Raw genomic sequence first — 14,592 nt, forward strand, 5'->3', positions numbered from 1 at the left:
TTTAAGGTACTTAACGCTTGTTGCACTAAGTCCTGTATGCTGAGATCAGGGGCTGTTTGTTTGCCTTAATGATGGCAAGTGATATTGACATAACTTTCTAAGTGATCTATGCATGTATATGGAGAAGACAATGGCAACCCACTCCAGTGCTCTTGCCTGGAAAATCCCATGGACTGAGGAGCCTGGTAGGCTGCAGTCCATGGAGTCGCTAAGAGTCGGACAGGACGAGTGACTTCACTTTCACTTTTCACTTCCATGCATTGGAAAAGGAAATGGCAACCCACTCCAGTGTTCTTGCCTGGAGAATCCCAGGGACGGCGGAGCCTGGTGGGCTGCCGTCTATGGGGTCGCACAGAGTCGGACACAACTGAAGCGACTTAGCAGCAGCAGCAGCAGCATGTGTGTATATATATTATAGCTTCTTAGTATTACCTTTGTTATATTTTAGACATTAAAAGCTTTTTGCAATTTTATATTTTGAGGATGAAAATTTTCTGTATTAGAAGCTTAGATACCTGTATAATTCTTTCTTTGGTGGGACAAACATAATCCTGGGATAAGCAGATGATTTTAAGCAGTACACAAACATTTCTCACTCAAGCAAGGATGTGTTTCTTTTAGTGAGCTCGGAAGGAGAATAAAATTAGTATACCAAAGCCAATTTTTGCCAATGCTACTACTCGGAAACAAAGTTTTTAAAAGTAAGGTAAGTTAAAGTTGATTTGAAGAAAAAAAAATAAATTAGATAATAATCCAGGTGGCCCACAGTTGTGGTAGTGCTAGGAAAATGCTAGTTAAAATGACATTGCTCGCTGGAACTTGGAGGTCCTGACCTCTTTCTCTCAGTATATTTTAAATCCTAACAGAAGAAGAAACAGAGGAAGTTATATACCAAGAAAAAGGACCAGACCCTCAAAGTTGTACTAAAATAGTGTTTACTTCTTGTTATCAGTCTCTTCATGGGATATATTTCATGAATCAGTTTTGTATTTAAGAATTTAAATAATTTTAAGTATTTGATTATGTAAGTGATTATCTATCTAGTCTGCTGGATTCTCAGTTTATTAACATATCTCTCTGAGATAATATCAGCCTTGCCATTTTTAGACCAAATTTTTCAAATTCTTGGTGGTTTTGTTTTTTTTGGCTGTGCCGCACGGCACGTAGGATCTTAGTTCCCTGATCAAGGATCAGATCCATGCCCCTGCTTTAGAAGTTCAAAGTCTTAACCACTGGACCACCAGGGAAGTTTCAAGTTACTTATGATCCTGTGACTGACTGGGAGCTGTGGCTGCCCTGCCCAGCACCCCAGGAGAGCCTTATACCATAAATCACTAGCCAGGAAAAGATAAAAATTCCAAGGATGATTTCCACTGCATATGTACTGCTTTTGCACTATTGTTAAGTTGCAAAGTCATAAGCTGAACCATTGTAAGTTGGAGACCATCTGTAGATGCCATTTTCTACTTTGTTCACAGCACCTTATATTTTTTAAAATTTAGGTTTAATTGGAAGATAATTACTTTACTATGTTGTGTTAGTTTTTGCTGTACAACAAATTGAATCAGCTATATGTATACATGTAGCTGTATAACCTCAGATATGCGGATGACTCCATCCTATGGCAGAAAGTGAAGAAGAACTAAAGAGCCTCCTGATGAAAGTGAAAGACATGGAACAATAGACTGGTTCCAAATTGAGAAAGGAGTATGTGAAGGTTATATGTTGTCACCTTGCTTATTTAACTCATATGCAGAGTACATCATGCAAAATGCTGGACTTGATAAAGCACAAGCTGAAATCAAGATTGCAGGGAGAAATATAAATAACCTCAGATATGCAGATGACACCACCCTTATGGCAGAAAGCGTAAAGGAACTAAAGAGCCTCTTGATGAAAGTGAAAGAGTAGAGTGAAAAAGCTGGCTTAAAACTCAACATTCAAAAAACGAAGATCAGGCATCCAGTCCCATCACTTCATGGCAAATAGACAGGGAAACAATGGAAACAGTGAGAGGCTTTATTTTCTTGAGCTCCAAAATCACTGCAGATGGTGATTGCAGCCATGAAATTAAAAGACACTTGCTAAAAGCTATAACCAACCTAGACAGCATATTTAAAAGCAGAGACATTACTTTGCCGACAAAGGTCCGTCTAGTCAAACTATGGTTTTTCTGGTAGTCACATATGGATGTGATAGCTGGATAATAAAATAGGCTGAGTGCCAAAGAATTGATGCCTTCTGACTGTGCTGCTGGAGAAGAATCTTGAGAGTTCTTTGGAGGGCAAAGAGATCAAACCAGTCCATCCTAAAGGAAATCAATCCGGTATATTCATTGGAAGGACTGATGCTGAAGCTGAAACTCCAATACTTCGGCCACCTGATGCAAAGAATTGACTCACTGGAAAAGACCCAATGCTGGGAAAGATAGAACGCGGGAGGAGAAGGTGACAACAGAGGATGAGATGGTTGGATGGCATCACTGACTCGATGGACATGAGTTTGAGCAAGGTCCGGGAGTTTGTGATGGACAGGGAAGCCTGGCGTGCTTCGGTCCATGCGGTGGCAAACTTAGACACGACTGAGAGACTGAACTGAACTGAACTGCTGTCTCTTGAACCTCCCTCCCACCCCACCACCCCATCCCTCTAGGTTGTTACGGAGCACTGGATTGAGCTCCCTGTGTTATCTAGCAACTTCCCATACTATCTAGTTTACATATGGTAATGTATATGTTTCAGTGCTACTCTGTCAATCCATCCCACCCATTCCTTCCCTCTCTGTGCCCAGAAGTCCATTCTCTATGTCCGAGTCTCTATTCCTGCCCTGCAATAGGTTCATCATACCATTTTTCTAGATTCCACGTATAAACATTAAAGTGCCTTATATTTTTATGTATCATATTAAACCTAAACTTTCCTTCCACACATAAACTGTAACCCCTAAGGGACGAAATTATGTCTTTTTCCTTTCTGGATCCTCAGTATCAGCATCAATAATAGATCATTAAAGTAGATAGACAGATTTCCATGTCAAGACATCAGGTATATACATCCATTACTTAAAAAAAAAACAACAACTTTTATCATGGAAAAGTGCAAATACATGCACACAGGTGCCATCTGGTACTTTCTAACGTCTGTTTCGTGGGCATATGAGAGGAGGGATGGGAAAGATGTCAGTTGCATTTATGCTTTCTCTTTGCTAACAGGAGAAGCAAAATACAGTACACCGTGGGAAAGACACTGCTGTAAGAATTCCACAGCAGCCAGAGAGAGGAGAGGCTCCGGGCCTCCACGGCCAGCATTATGTAGGCGATGATGAGCTGGGTGTGGGCCCAGGCCAGGGCTCTGTAGAGCAGCCGCATGGGCCAGGAGCTGATGAACACGCTGGCGAAGGCGTGAATCAGGTAGTCGGCTTCCACCATGACAGCCCAGCAGAGGAAACCAAACACCTGTCCCGGGTGGAGACCGTGCCACCAGGCCGAGAAGAGGAATGTCTGCAACAAGGGCCAGGTCCTGCGCTGCTGGAAAACCAGGCGTCGGAGCCACCGAGCCGTGCTCTGGTTCCACTTCCTGGCGAACAGGGCTATCCTGTGGGTCGTTTCCAGCGTCCAAATGTCCGCATCGGGGAGGAGTCCCTCCTCACCCGGGCTGCGACCTAACTCAGATCCAAAGCCGGCCGCGCGGAGGAGGGCGTCATCCAGGAGCCAGTGGGAGTAGTAGGTGAGTTTGAAGAGCCCGGCCGTGGACCACAGGACGAAGACGCACTGCAGCTGCCTGCAGCCTCCAAGTCCTGCCCCCACGCCCACCACCCCGCTGACGATCACCTTCAGACTCTCCAGTCCCAGGATCTGCAGCGCCCTCCAGGTCAGAGCCCAGAAAGAGTGCCTGGACCACAAACTGCTGGACCCTTCAACTCGAGCCTGAAACCTCTGGAAGGAACACAGCGGGCCTCCTAGGAGGGCAGGGAAGAAGAGCAAGTAGCTGAGATAGGGAAGAGCCGCATGCAGATGCTCAGACAAAGAATTCTTGTTAGGGATGCGTCCTGATGGTGCTACCACCTTCCCCTCACGAATATCCAGAGACAGAGATGTGATCTTCTGGGTCAAGAGCATGAGCGAAGAGAGAGTGATGCAGAACCTGAAAGAGATATATATTTTTTTTAAAGTAAAACATTCCATAGTTTATTTTAGCCCCATCCAATTGCTCAAACAAGATCCCTGGGGAAATGGGTGGCTCTAGACAATTGAGATCAATCTGAGACTCTCCTGGAGATCCAGAGGTTAAGACTCCACTTTCCAATGCAGGGGTCATGGGTTCAATCCCTCTTCAGGGAACTAAGATCCCACATGCCATGGGGGGAGGGGTGACCAAACATTTTTTTTTTTTTTTTAATTTTTTAAAAAGCATGTAAGACCAATCTAGTACCCTGCAGTGCTGCCCCAAAGACTCTTGGCTTAATTCAGAGCCACAGGATCCTCTGAGCAGGATGGAAGGATAAATGGAGAGATGAATCCTTAGTCAGAGAGGCAAATAAAAGAAAAACAAGGAATATTATGGGGGAAACATTGAATATGTTATCTCTGAGAGTGGCTTATTAAGATTAGGATCAGGGACCTGGGAGAAATTTGCCACAGAAGAAACAGAACCTTAGGAATGAAGAGAGTCTAGGAAGCTGAAGATCTGGACTGTAAGATTCTGCAGGCTTTGTTATACAGAGTGAAGTGAGTCCGAAAGAGAAAAATAAATACTGTATATTAACGCATGTCTATGGAATATAGAAAAATGGTATCGATGAGCCTATTTGCAGGGCAGGAATAGAGTCACAGACATAGAGAATGGTCTTGTAGACCCAGTGTGGAGAGGAGAGGGTGGGATCAATTGAGAGAATAGCATTGACTTATATACACTACCACGTGTGAAACCAATCGCTAGTGGGAAGCTCTAACACAGGGAGCTCAGCCTGGTGCTCTGTGACGACCTAGAGGAGTAGGTTAGGGGGGTGTGGGTGGGAAGGAGTCTCAAGAGGTAGGATGTATATGGAGAATCCCATGGACAGAGGAGCCCGGTGGACTATAGTCCATGAGGTTGCAATGAGTCAGACATGGCTGAACAACTAATACTTTTCACTTTTCATATATATAGTTTTGACTGGTTTGAGTTGTTGTACGGCAGAAACCAACACAACATTGTAAAGCAGTTATCCTCCAATTTAAAAATTTTTTTAAATGAAAGATTCTGCAGGCTTTGGGATCTGAGCTGAGGAACAGGGAGTCATGCTAGAGGTTCAGGGTGTTCGCTGAGTCATTAGCAATTCGAGGCGTGTTCCTGACCAGCCACCTGAGCTCTTCCTGCTTCGCCCTCACAGTAGAGAAGATCCTGCTGGCAGGACTGTCAAGGAGAAAATTAATGACAATTACAGTGACACGCTCGACAATCAGGATTGCTGTCCTATGAGGAGAAAATGGTTCTGTTTCCCAACCAATGCTGTTTCTGTGTCTGAGAACTAAAGGACAACTGACCTTACTTGACTTATCAAACAGTAAGCAAACCGGCCACTAACCCCTGTTCACTCACCTTCTGTTAAGGGCTGAACATGTCCACCCCACCCTCAATTCATATGTTGGACTCTTAACCTCCAGCACCTCAGAATGTTGGGTGTTTTTTTTTTTTTTCCATTTATTCGTTTTGGTTTTGGTTTGGTTTTGGCTGCACTGCGTGGCACGTGGGATCTTAGTTCCCCAACCAGGGATGGAACCCGAGTTCCCTGCATTGGGAGCATGGAGTCTTAACCACTGGACCACTGGAGGTCCTACGATGTGTGTATTTGGAGCTAGGGCCTTCAAGGAGGTAATTAAGGTAAGATGAGGTCGTGAGGGTGGACCCTAGTCCAAGGTGACTGGTCTCCTTAGAAGAGATCAGGACACAGACCCGCCGAGAGGGAAGACTGTGGGAAAGCACAGGGAGAAGCATCTACAAGCCAAGGAGAGAGGCCTCAGGAGAAGCTGAACCTGCCAACACCTTGACCTTGGGCTTCAGCCTCCAGAGGAAATAAAATGTCTGTTGTTGAAGCCACCTGTCCACAGCCCTCTGTATGAGGGCCAGAGCAAACAAATGCATCTTCCCACTTCAGCTCTGGCTCAGCCTCCTTCCCATCCAGCCAGATCCTGTTCGACTTGCTCCTCCAGGCCCCCCAGGTAGCCCTAGGTCACCACATCCCAGTCGGGACTCCCCACTCCCTACCCACCCACCATCGTGCCTTCTCCTCAGAGAAGCAAGCCCTGGAGCCTTTGGTGAAAATAGAATAAAGAAAAGGATCCTGGGTGCAGAGGGATGGCAAAGTGCAGGAGCCAACGGCAGCTAGAATCAGAGAGGTGACTCTCCCCTCGATAGGTCACCACTCTAGTTCACCACGAGACCGTGGAGCCGGGAGCAACAGCCCTCAGGATGGCAGAGGTGCCTGCTTCCCTCTAATCCTGCTGATCTCACTGGTTCAGGAAAACACATCCCTAGACTTTGCTTGGCACCTGATTTTCTTTCCTGGATTGGGTGACTTCTCTTCTTCTAGGGGATGGAGAGTTGTGTCTCAGTGAAAGTAAAACTCTTGCGGAGCAGGTGTGTGGAAATTCAGCAGAGGCTGACAGTCAGTTTGGCCCTTCCCTATCTTACCGGAAAACAGCAGGGAGGCTGCCAGCTGGGTGTCTACTAAACCACCTGCACTGAGGTGTGTGTCCTCTGCTTAGTCACCTGCAGGCGGGGGCCTGGGACTCCTGGTTCACCCTCTTTCTCGGGCACAATGATAATTACAGCTGGTGCCAGGCACCGTGCTACGTAGGAAGCTCATGGTAGTTACTAGGCTAGCAGTCATACATTTACACTTACAGTAAGTCTTCTACATACGAACAAGTTCTGTTCAGAGAGAGCATTTGTGAGTCCAAGTTGTTCGCTAAGTCCAACAGAGTTAGCCTAAGTACTCAACTAACAGAATCAGCTATACAGTACTGTGCTAGAATGGTGGTGGTTTAATCGCTAATTTGTGTGCGACTCTTTCGACCCCAGGCTACAGTCCAGGCAAGAATACTGGAGTGGGTTGCCATTTCCTTCTCCAGGGGATCTTCCCGAACTAGGAATCAAACCCAGGTCTCCTGCATTGCAGACATGTTCTTTGACTGACTGAGCTACGAGGGAAGCCCCTTACTAGAATAGGTTTATACAGTAACTCCCCTACATATGAACCTTTAAGTTGCACACTTTCAGACATGGACATACATTCCATTAACATCAGGTGTTCGTGAAACTGCAGCTCGCCCTCCATCTCCTGTTGCTGACGATCCTTCCGCTCTACCATCTCCCACCTCCTCTCCCTCCTCCTGGCAGGAACTCTACTTGCCTGTGTGCTCAGTGTCAGCCCCTGTGTGCCAGGGGCTGTACTTTTCAAGGTACTGTACCATAATATTAAAAATGTTTTCTTTATTTTTTTGTTTTTTATGTACTGTTTGTGTGAGAAGTATTATAAACCTATTTCAGTATATATAGCTGATTGTGTTAGTTGGGTACCTAGTCTAACTTTGTTGGACTTTTGAACAAATTGGACTTACGAGCACACTCTTGGAGTAGAGTTCGTTCATGGGTAGCGGACTTACGGTATATTCATTACCTCTAACCTAAGAAGCTTGCAAGATAGGCGTTGTTATCCCCCAACACACACACACACACACACACACACACACACACACACACACACACATCCTTTATTTCAGAAAAAGACATGAAGGCTGAGAGAGGTTGACTGATTCACTCAAGATCACGCTGCTGAGATATGGAAGAATTCGGATTCAAACTCAATGCCCAGGTCCTCTCCACCATCTGGGTGGAAGCAAACCCTGGTGGCTTGGTACCAGTGCAGGAATGGGCTGCTTTACCTTGTAGAAGGAGCTTCTTGCAGATAATACTCCGTATAGTGCAGACCCAGGTGGCACAGCGTCTGCCAGGTCATCTGAAAGAGGAAGGTCGGCCTGTGGACATCCTGGGGGCCAAGCGAGTGGATGAGGACCACCGTGCACAGGGCGGGGATGAAGACCAGCACAGCGAAGGCACCCATAGCAGCCACGGCCAGGGCACCGCCTCCCGCCAGGAGGAACAGGTACCTGGAACACAGACGACAGCCTGGCCTTGAGCCCGCCTCCAAGCAGTGCAGTCAGTCCCCGTAGCAACCACCTGGGAAGCCCGATGGAGGTGGACCCCACTCCACCCCTAAAGAAGTCACAGCGGTATAGGAGAGAAATGCGGGAGGTAGGGCAGGGTGGATTTGTGAACTACTTCCTTGGGAGGCGAACCGTGATTCCTGCCTGGTCACCCCTCTTTGATGTCCACCATAGCAGTGAGAACACTTGTCCCCAACAGTCCTGTGGGGACAGGTCTGTAATGTTTCCCGGTAGGGCCACACACAGCCCTGTGCCTGCTGTGTGACCTAAAAGCTCTGGGAATCTAGGCTTGAGGATCTAGGAGGGCTCCAGATGTCATCTCAGCCAGATGGGTCTCTTCCCTTTGACATAGTCACACTGCCCTGGCCTTCAGAGGGAAGGTTGAGGGGAGGGATAGGCTCAGTGGCTCCCTTTTAAAATTTATTGTTATTATTATTATTGCCACGTGACATGTGAGATCTTAGTTCCCCAACCCATTGCAAAGGCGTGAGGGACTGAACCCATGCACCCTGTATTGGGAGCATTAACCACTGGACTGCCAGGGAAGTCCAATGCCTCGCTATAATAAGTGTTTGAAAATTCAATGACAAAGTCTTTGTGTATCATTTAATAATTTTTGTCATCTGTATACATAGTTTAGCCTACTCTCTAAATTCATACGAATAAAATCTTACAGTACATCCTTATTCGAGTAAAGCTGCTACCATCAGTATAATATTTTGTTTTGTTTTTTAATTTATTGAAGTATAGTTGACTTTCAATGTTTCAGGTGTACAGCAAAGTGATTCAGTTAAACACACACATATATCCTTTTTCAGATTTTTTCCATTATAGGTTGTTACAAGATATTGAATACAGTTCCCTGTGCTATACAGTAGGTCTTTGTTGTGTATCTATTTTATATATGATGCTGCTGCTAAGTCGCTTCAGTCGTGTCCGACTCTGTGCGACCCCACAGACGGCAGCCCACCAGGCTCCCCTGTCCCTGGGATTCTCCAGGCAAGAACACTGGAGGGGGTTGCCATTTCCTTCTCCAATGCATGAAAGTGAAAAGTGAAAGTGAAGTCGCTCAGTCGTGTCCAACTCATAGCAACCCCATGGACTGCAGCCTACCAGGCTCCTCTGTCCATGGGATTTTCCAGGCAAGAGGACTGGAGTGGGGTGCCATTGCCTTCTCCGATTTTATATATAGTAGTGTGTATATGTCACTTCCAAACTTCTAATTTATCTCTCCTCTCCCACCCCCAGCTATCTCCTTTGGTAATCATAAGTTTGTTTTCTGTGCCTGTGAGTTTTTCTGTTTTGTAAATAACTTCCTTTGTATCATTCTTTTAGATTAGGTAATGATATCATGTGATTTTGTCATTATGTCTACCCTTAATCCACCCTGCTGCACTTTTTGGCCTCATGACTTAGCACTTTTTATAATGTTGTAAATACCCACATCAACATCGATGGTTTGGGAGCTTGTCTCCCTCGGAAGCCAGTGGACGACTCGAGGACCAGTCGAGGCCCTGGAGATTCCACATAATGAAGATTTAGCTCTTCTTGCCACAGTATATGGAGGTTTGTTTGGTTTTTCCTTTTAGTTGGTGCCAAGTTTATAAATCTGAACAAAAAGGTCAGAAGAAACCATCTGAAACAGGGACTGAGAAGTCAGGGACAGGAAAAATGAATGAATATGCCCCAGGGTGTGGATCGAGGCTCCTTGGCTCGTGTGCTTGGGACAGACACGCCTTTGCAAAGATGTCTTCCTTTCTTGAGGGAGATGTAGGTTCCTCAGTATGAGAGGCTCCATTCCACAGGCCCTGGCCCTTCCTGAACCGCTTGTTGAGCCTATGTGTAGGGCTTTGAACACTGTGGTTTAAGCCTTCGCTCCCTTGCCATCGAAAAATAAGGGAAAACACTTATTCCTTATGTAGCACAAATGAAACCTGAAGCAACTGCCCTGGGGATTTGTAAGCACTGTTAAGTCAGAAAAAGAAACACAGATATTGTTTATTAATACATGCACTTGGAATCTAGATAAACAGTACAGATGAGCCCATTTGCAGGGTAGGAATAGAGACTCGGGCGTAGAGAATGGACTTGCAGACGCAGCGGGGTGGGGAGGGTGGGACGAACTGAGAGGGTAGCCCTGACATATTCACACCACCATGTGTGAAACAGGCGGCTGCTGGGAATCTGCTGAATAGCGCAGGGCGCTCAGCTCAGTGCTCTGTGACGACCGAGAGGGCATGGGACCGTGTGGGTTTGGGAGAGGGAGGGAGGTCCGAAAGGGAGGGGATGTATGTATACTTAGAGTTGATTCATGCTGTGGTACAGCAGAAACAAAGACAGCACTGTAAAGCAATTACACTCCAATTAGAAAACAATTTAAAAAAAGAAAGAAATTGTCTACACGTGTACAATGCAAGATGCATGATTTTTTTTTTTTAGTGCTTATTTTATTCTGGGCATTGGGCCAATAATCCCTTTATAAGAAATTTCTTTATTTAACCCTTAAAATAACCCCATGAGGATGATATTATTATTATTGTTATTTCCATTTTACAGATAAAGACCAAGTTTATTCACATATACAAGAACACTCAGGAAGAGAGGGCCCAGGGCTCATTAAGCTGACTCCAAAGCCAGAAATCTTAACCTATGGGAATTAACCCTTATTCTTGCATTCATTTTGCTTTATTGTTAGTGATTCTTCCTCAATAGGAAACTTTTTTTTTTTACAACTGTTTCCTTCATCTCTGAAACAAAGGTAAAGAGCCCCCAACTAGCTGTGTACATGTAATAGTCTACCACAGTGTAATCAAACTCAGCCTGCCTGATTGTTAGATATAGCCAGATTTTACATAAGAACCCCCAACATGTAAAAATCCACATTTCAGAAATAAGTGAATTATTAGGAGGTAGAACTTTGGCAATGGATTTTAACTTTGCAAAAGGATATACCATAAAACTTTTTTTTTTCATAAAACTTTTTTACAAAATAGGGACTGTCTCTAATGTATCAAGTTGATTGGTTATAAAAAATCATTTTAATCATTATCAAATCTCTGATGTGAAGTGAAAGTGACTCAGTCATGTCCGACTTGTTGCAACCCCGTGGACTATACAGTCCATGGAATTCTCCAGGCCAGAATAATAGAGTTGGTAGCCTGTCCCTTCTCCAGGGGATCTTCCCAACCCAGGGATCAAACCCAGGTCTCCCTCATTGCAGTCGATTCTTTACCAGCTGAGCCATGAGGGAAGCCGAACAACAGTGGAGTGGGTAGCCTATCCCTTCTTCAGTGGATCTTCCCGACCCACAAATCAAATCGGGGTCTCCTGTGTTGCAAGTAGATTCTGTACCAACTGAGCTATCAGAGAAGCCCATCAAATCTCTAGTGACAATAATCACTAGATCCCAGGTTGAGAAAAAACTAATCTAAGAAAATTGTTTTTGACTTATTTCATTTCTCTGGGAAATCATACAAAGGCACTTAAAAAATCATGTTTAATAAAATTTAATTTTATTGAATATCATAGAATTCCATGAAACTAAGACTGTTCAAGAACATCTGGAGTGCATGGTTGATTTATAGATGCATCCATTTGAGGAAATCTGTGTCACCCCAACATTCATCTCTCCCTGGTTTATTTTCACCCTTTTCCCTTTTAATGTGAACTTATCAAACTTAGCTGAGTCAGGGCAGACATGATTTCAATTTCCAATTCTGATTCACTCTATTAGACATATGCATAATCAAGCAATCAATAATCAGTGGCAGTGATGATATGATGATAACTTAAAAATGACCAGTGTAATTAATATTTAATATTCACATGTGCACTCCAACCTAAACATAAGAGCAAAATTAGCCATCAAACCTACCTGGCCTGAGTGGAAAATGAATCCATAACACAGAGATGATTAAACAGAAGTGCAAAAGGAAAAGCAGCTCCTTGATAAAGTGATACAGGATCAAGGAAGAACAGCTGGAGCCAATCCATCATGAACTGGAACAAAAGACGCTATCCTTCCTAGAGTCCTTAACTGATGCTTTCCTGAAAGAGAAGTCTCAACCAGGTTCTCTGATCTTTTTATATGGTTTAGGAAGGGTGAGCAAAAGGCAAACAAAAGCACTGGAGATAAGCAGTATAAAAAGTTGGCTTTCTGATAAAGGGAACTCACTATAGAAACCAAAACATATTTGGTATTATATCACTTAACAAGGACATGCACAAAAGCATTGCTTTCAGAAGTTCTGGTTTTGTTTACATACTGCAGTATTTGCCTTTCCAGTCATCTGACTGTCATATTCTTTTCACTAAGTAAATGAAAAATCTCATTTTCCCATTGAGGACAGTTCACTCACTGGATTAGGAAGGGAGAGCAAGAACATGAGCTGTGAGAAAGGGAGGCAGGTTCTCAAAGACTAGGAAGACTCTCCCAACCATTTTCTCCCTGCGCTCCTTATACTATTTCCTTCTGCTCTATTCTTTTTTATAGTACTGGTCACCAGCCCTTGTATATCTATTTCTAGATTAGTTTATTGCCCGTCTCCCTCGGAGCTCTACAGGGGAGGAACTTTGTTTTGTTTATTGCTGTATTGCCTGCACTGAGAACAGTGCTGGGTGTGTATGATATGTTCAATAAGTGCTTGTTAAAATTCGAAAGTCTTTAAGGAAGAAAACATGTGGAGAGGAATATTTAAAGAGAAGCTTTTCTTTAGGGTGTGGAAAAGCAATCCAAGAGACACTGCTTAAAAGTAAGACAAGAATAAGAAGCCTCATGGCGAGTTGAGGTCCATCTACCGAGCCAAGCATCACCGCGCTGTCCCTAACCAGCCGTTTTTCATCTCTGAAGGTACATGCAAGAGCAAGCAGCCTTAAATAAGAGACAGGAAAGTATAGCCTGATATAATATCATCTTAAGGAAAAAAAAATCTTAAAGGCAAGGACCACCTGTTAGTGAGATACAGCTCTTCACAGTAGAGAAAGCATGAAAGGAAGCCTCCTGTTAGCTGAGGAACTCTGAGCAAATCACTTTACCTCTCTGAGACTGAAAGCCTTCATTTTAAAAGTAGATACAATAATGCCAGTTATTCAGCAAAATTGTTCTCTTGTCTTCAAGAGGATTGTTATGAAGATTAGATACTGTATATAAAAGCACGGAGGATAAACTGGTTGGTTAGATGTAGTTGAAGGTAAACCAACTGATTAATAAAAACGATGAGCACCATTGGGCTGCCAATTTATGAGAGACCTGTGCTAAGCTCTTGGGATAGAACGATGAATACGATATGGCTCCTGCCCTCCAGTAGCTCTGAATTAACTAGGAAGAAGGAAGAGGCAACAAATACTTTCATTAAGGAACTATTGATGCAGTACATCACTGGCATACTGCAGTGAATAAATAAAGAAGCAATCATCTACAGAGATAAGGAATTTTTCAAATGCAAGGGAAGTAGAGAAGGGGGAATGCTTAAATTGGCTCTGGAAGGATGTTCCCAGATGGATAGTTTTTTCCAGGCCACAGATGGCACAAAACCCTAGACAAACAGTAGAGCAATTAATGGGAGAAAAGGGCTCCCTAAGCAATGAATAAGCTCACATCATATTAAACATATTAAAATGCAACCACAGCCCCCACTGAATATAGTTGCTAGGTTCAGAAGAATTGAGCTGCACTTATTTTAATAGGGAAAAGTTATGCTTTTTGTCATTGAATTAAATATTTATTAATACCTACTTGTACTTTTCTTCTTGAATTTTGGAATCAGCACATTTTACTTTCAGGTCTCAAATAATTTATAGATTTCTCAAAAGCTTATAGGTCCTAGATACTGTACCTAATATTGATAAAATTGTCCTTCTTATAAGCATGCTCTTGCAATTAATTTTGCATCAACCCAGGCTTCACTGCCCAGCTCTTTGGTCAAACACCAGTTTAAATATTGCAGCAGAGGTATTTTTAAGGTGATATTAATGTTTAAATCAATAGACTTTGAGTAAAACAAATCACCATCCAAAATGTGGGCGGGCCTCATCCAATCAGTTCAAGGTCTGAAGAGCAAAGACCGAGGTTCTCCCCCCAAAAAGAAATCCTGCCTCAAAGAAACCTTGCTTGAATTCCCACATTTAGGTTTTGGGTATGAGATTGCAATATCAACTTTTCCCTGAGTTTCCAGTCTGATCAAGTAAGCCAATACCTTAAAATAAATGTGTGTGTGTCTATATTATCTTCTACCACTTCTGTTTCTCTGGAGAACCCCGGCTGTTACTCATGCCATGGAAGTCTTTTAAATTAATTTAGACATTGCTTAAAAGTGAATAGGTGTTTACCTGCTTGGAGACAACAGGATGTTCTAAATTCATCCATATATTTATTCAAGTTTTTTTTT

The 14,592-nt window shown here is 43.7% G+C and overlaps 1 protein-coding gene across 1 annotated transcript; it reads right to left on the minus strand.

The window, feature by feature from the left end:
• Positions 1 to 2,681: 2,681 nt before the first annotated feature.
• On the minus strand, positions 2,682 to 12,266 carry MBOAT4 (membrane bound O-acyltransferase domain containing 4). Its single transcript, XM_027529989.1, has 3 exons — positions 12,081 to 12,266; positions 7,925 to 8,149; positions 2,682 to 4,142 (listed from the first exon to the last, which is right to left on the minus strand). Exons 1-3 carry the CDS (start codon positions 12,200 to 12,202, stop codon positions 3,179 to 3,181), a joined length of 1,311 nt encoding a protein of 436 aa, XP_027385790.1. The 5' UTR covers positions 12,203 to 12,266; the 3' UTR covers positions 2,682 to 3,178.
• Positions 12,267 to 14,592: the final 2,326 nt, after the last annotated feature.

The sequence above is a fragment of the Bos indicus x Bos taurus genome, chromosome 27, assembly GCF_003369695.1.
Source record: "Bos indicus x Bos taurus breed Angus x Brahman F1 hybrid chromosome 27, Bos_hybrid_MaternalHap_v2.0, whole genome shotgun sequence".
In the NCBI taxonomy this organism is placed as follows: domain Eukaryota; kingdom Metazoa; phylum Chordata; class Mammalia; order Artiodactyla; family Bovidae; genus Bos; species Bos indicus x Bos taurus.

Coding starts and splice junctions, on each gene's coding strand:
- MBOAT4 (XM_027529989.1), bottom strand. CDS start 12,202: ATGATGGATTGGCTCCAGCTGTTCTTCCTTGATCCTGTATCACTTTAT. Junction 8,150..12,080: donor TCATTTTCCACTCAGGCCAG/GTAGGTTTGATG, acceptor TCTGTGTTCCAG/GTACCTGTTCCTCCTGGCGG. Junction 4,143..7,924: donor CAAGAAGCTCCTTCTACAAG/GTAAAGCAGCCC, acceptor TATCTCTTTCAG/GTTCTGCATCACTCTCTCTT.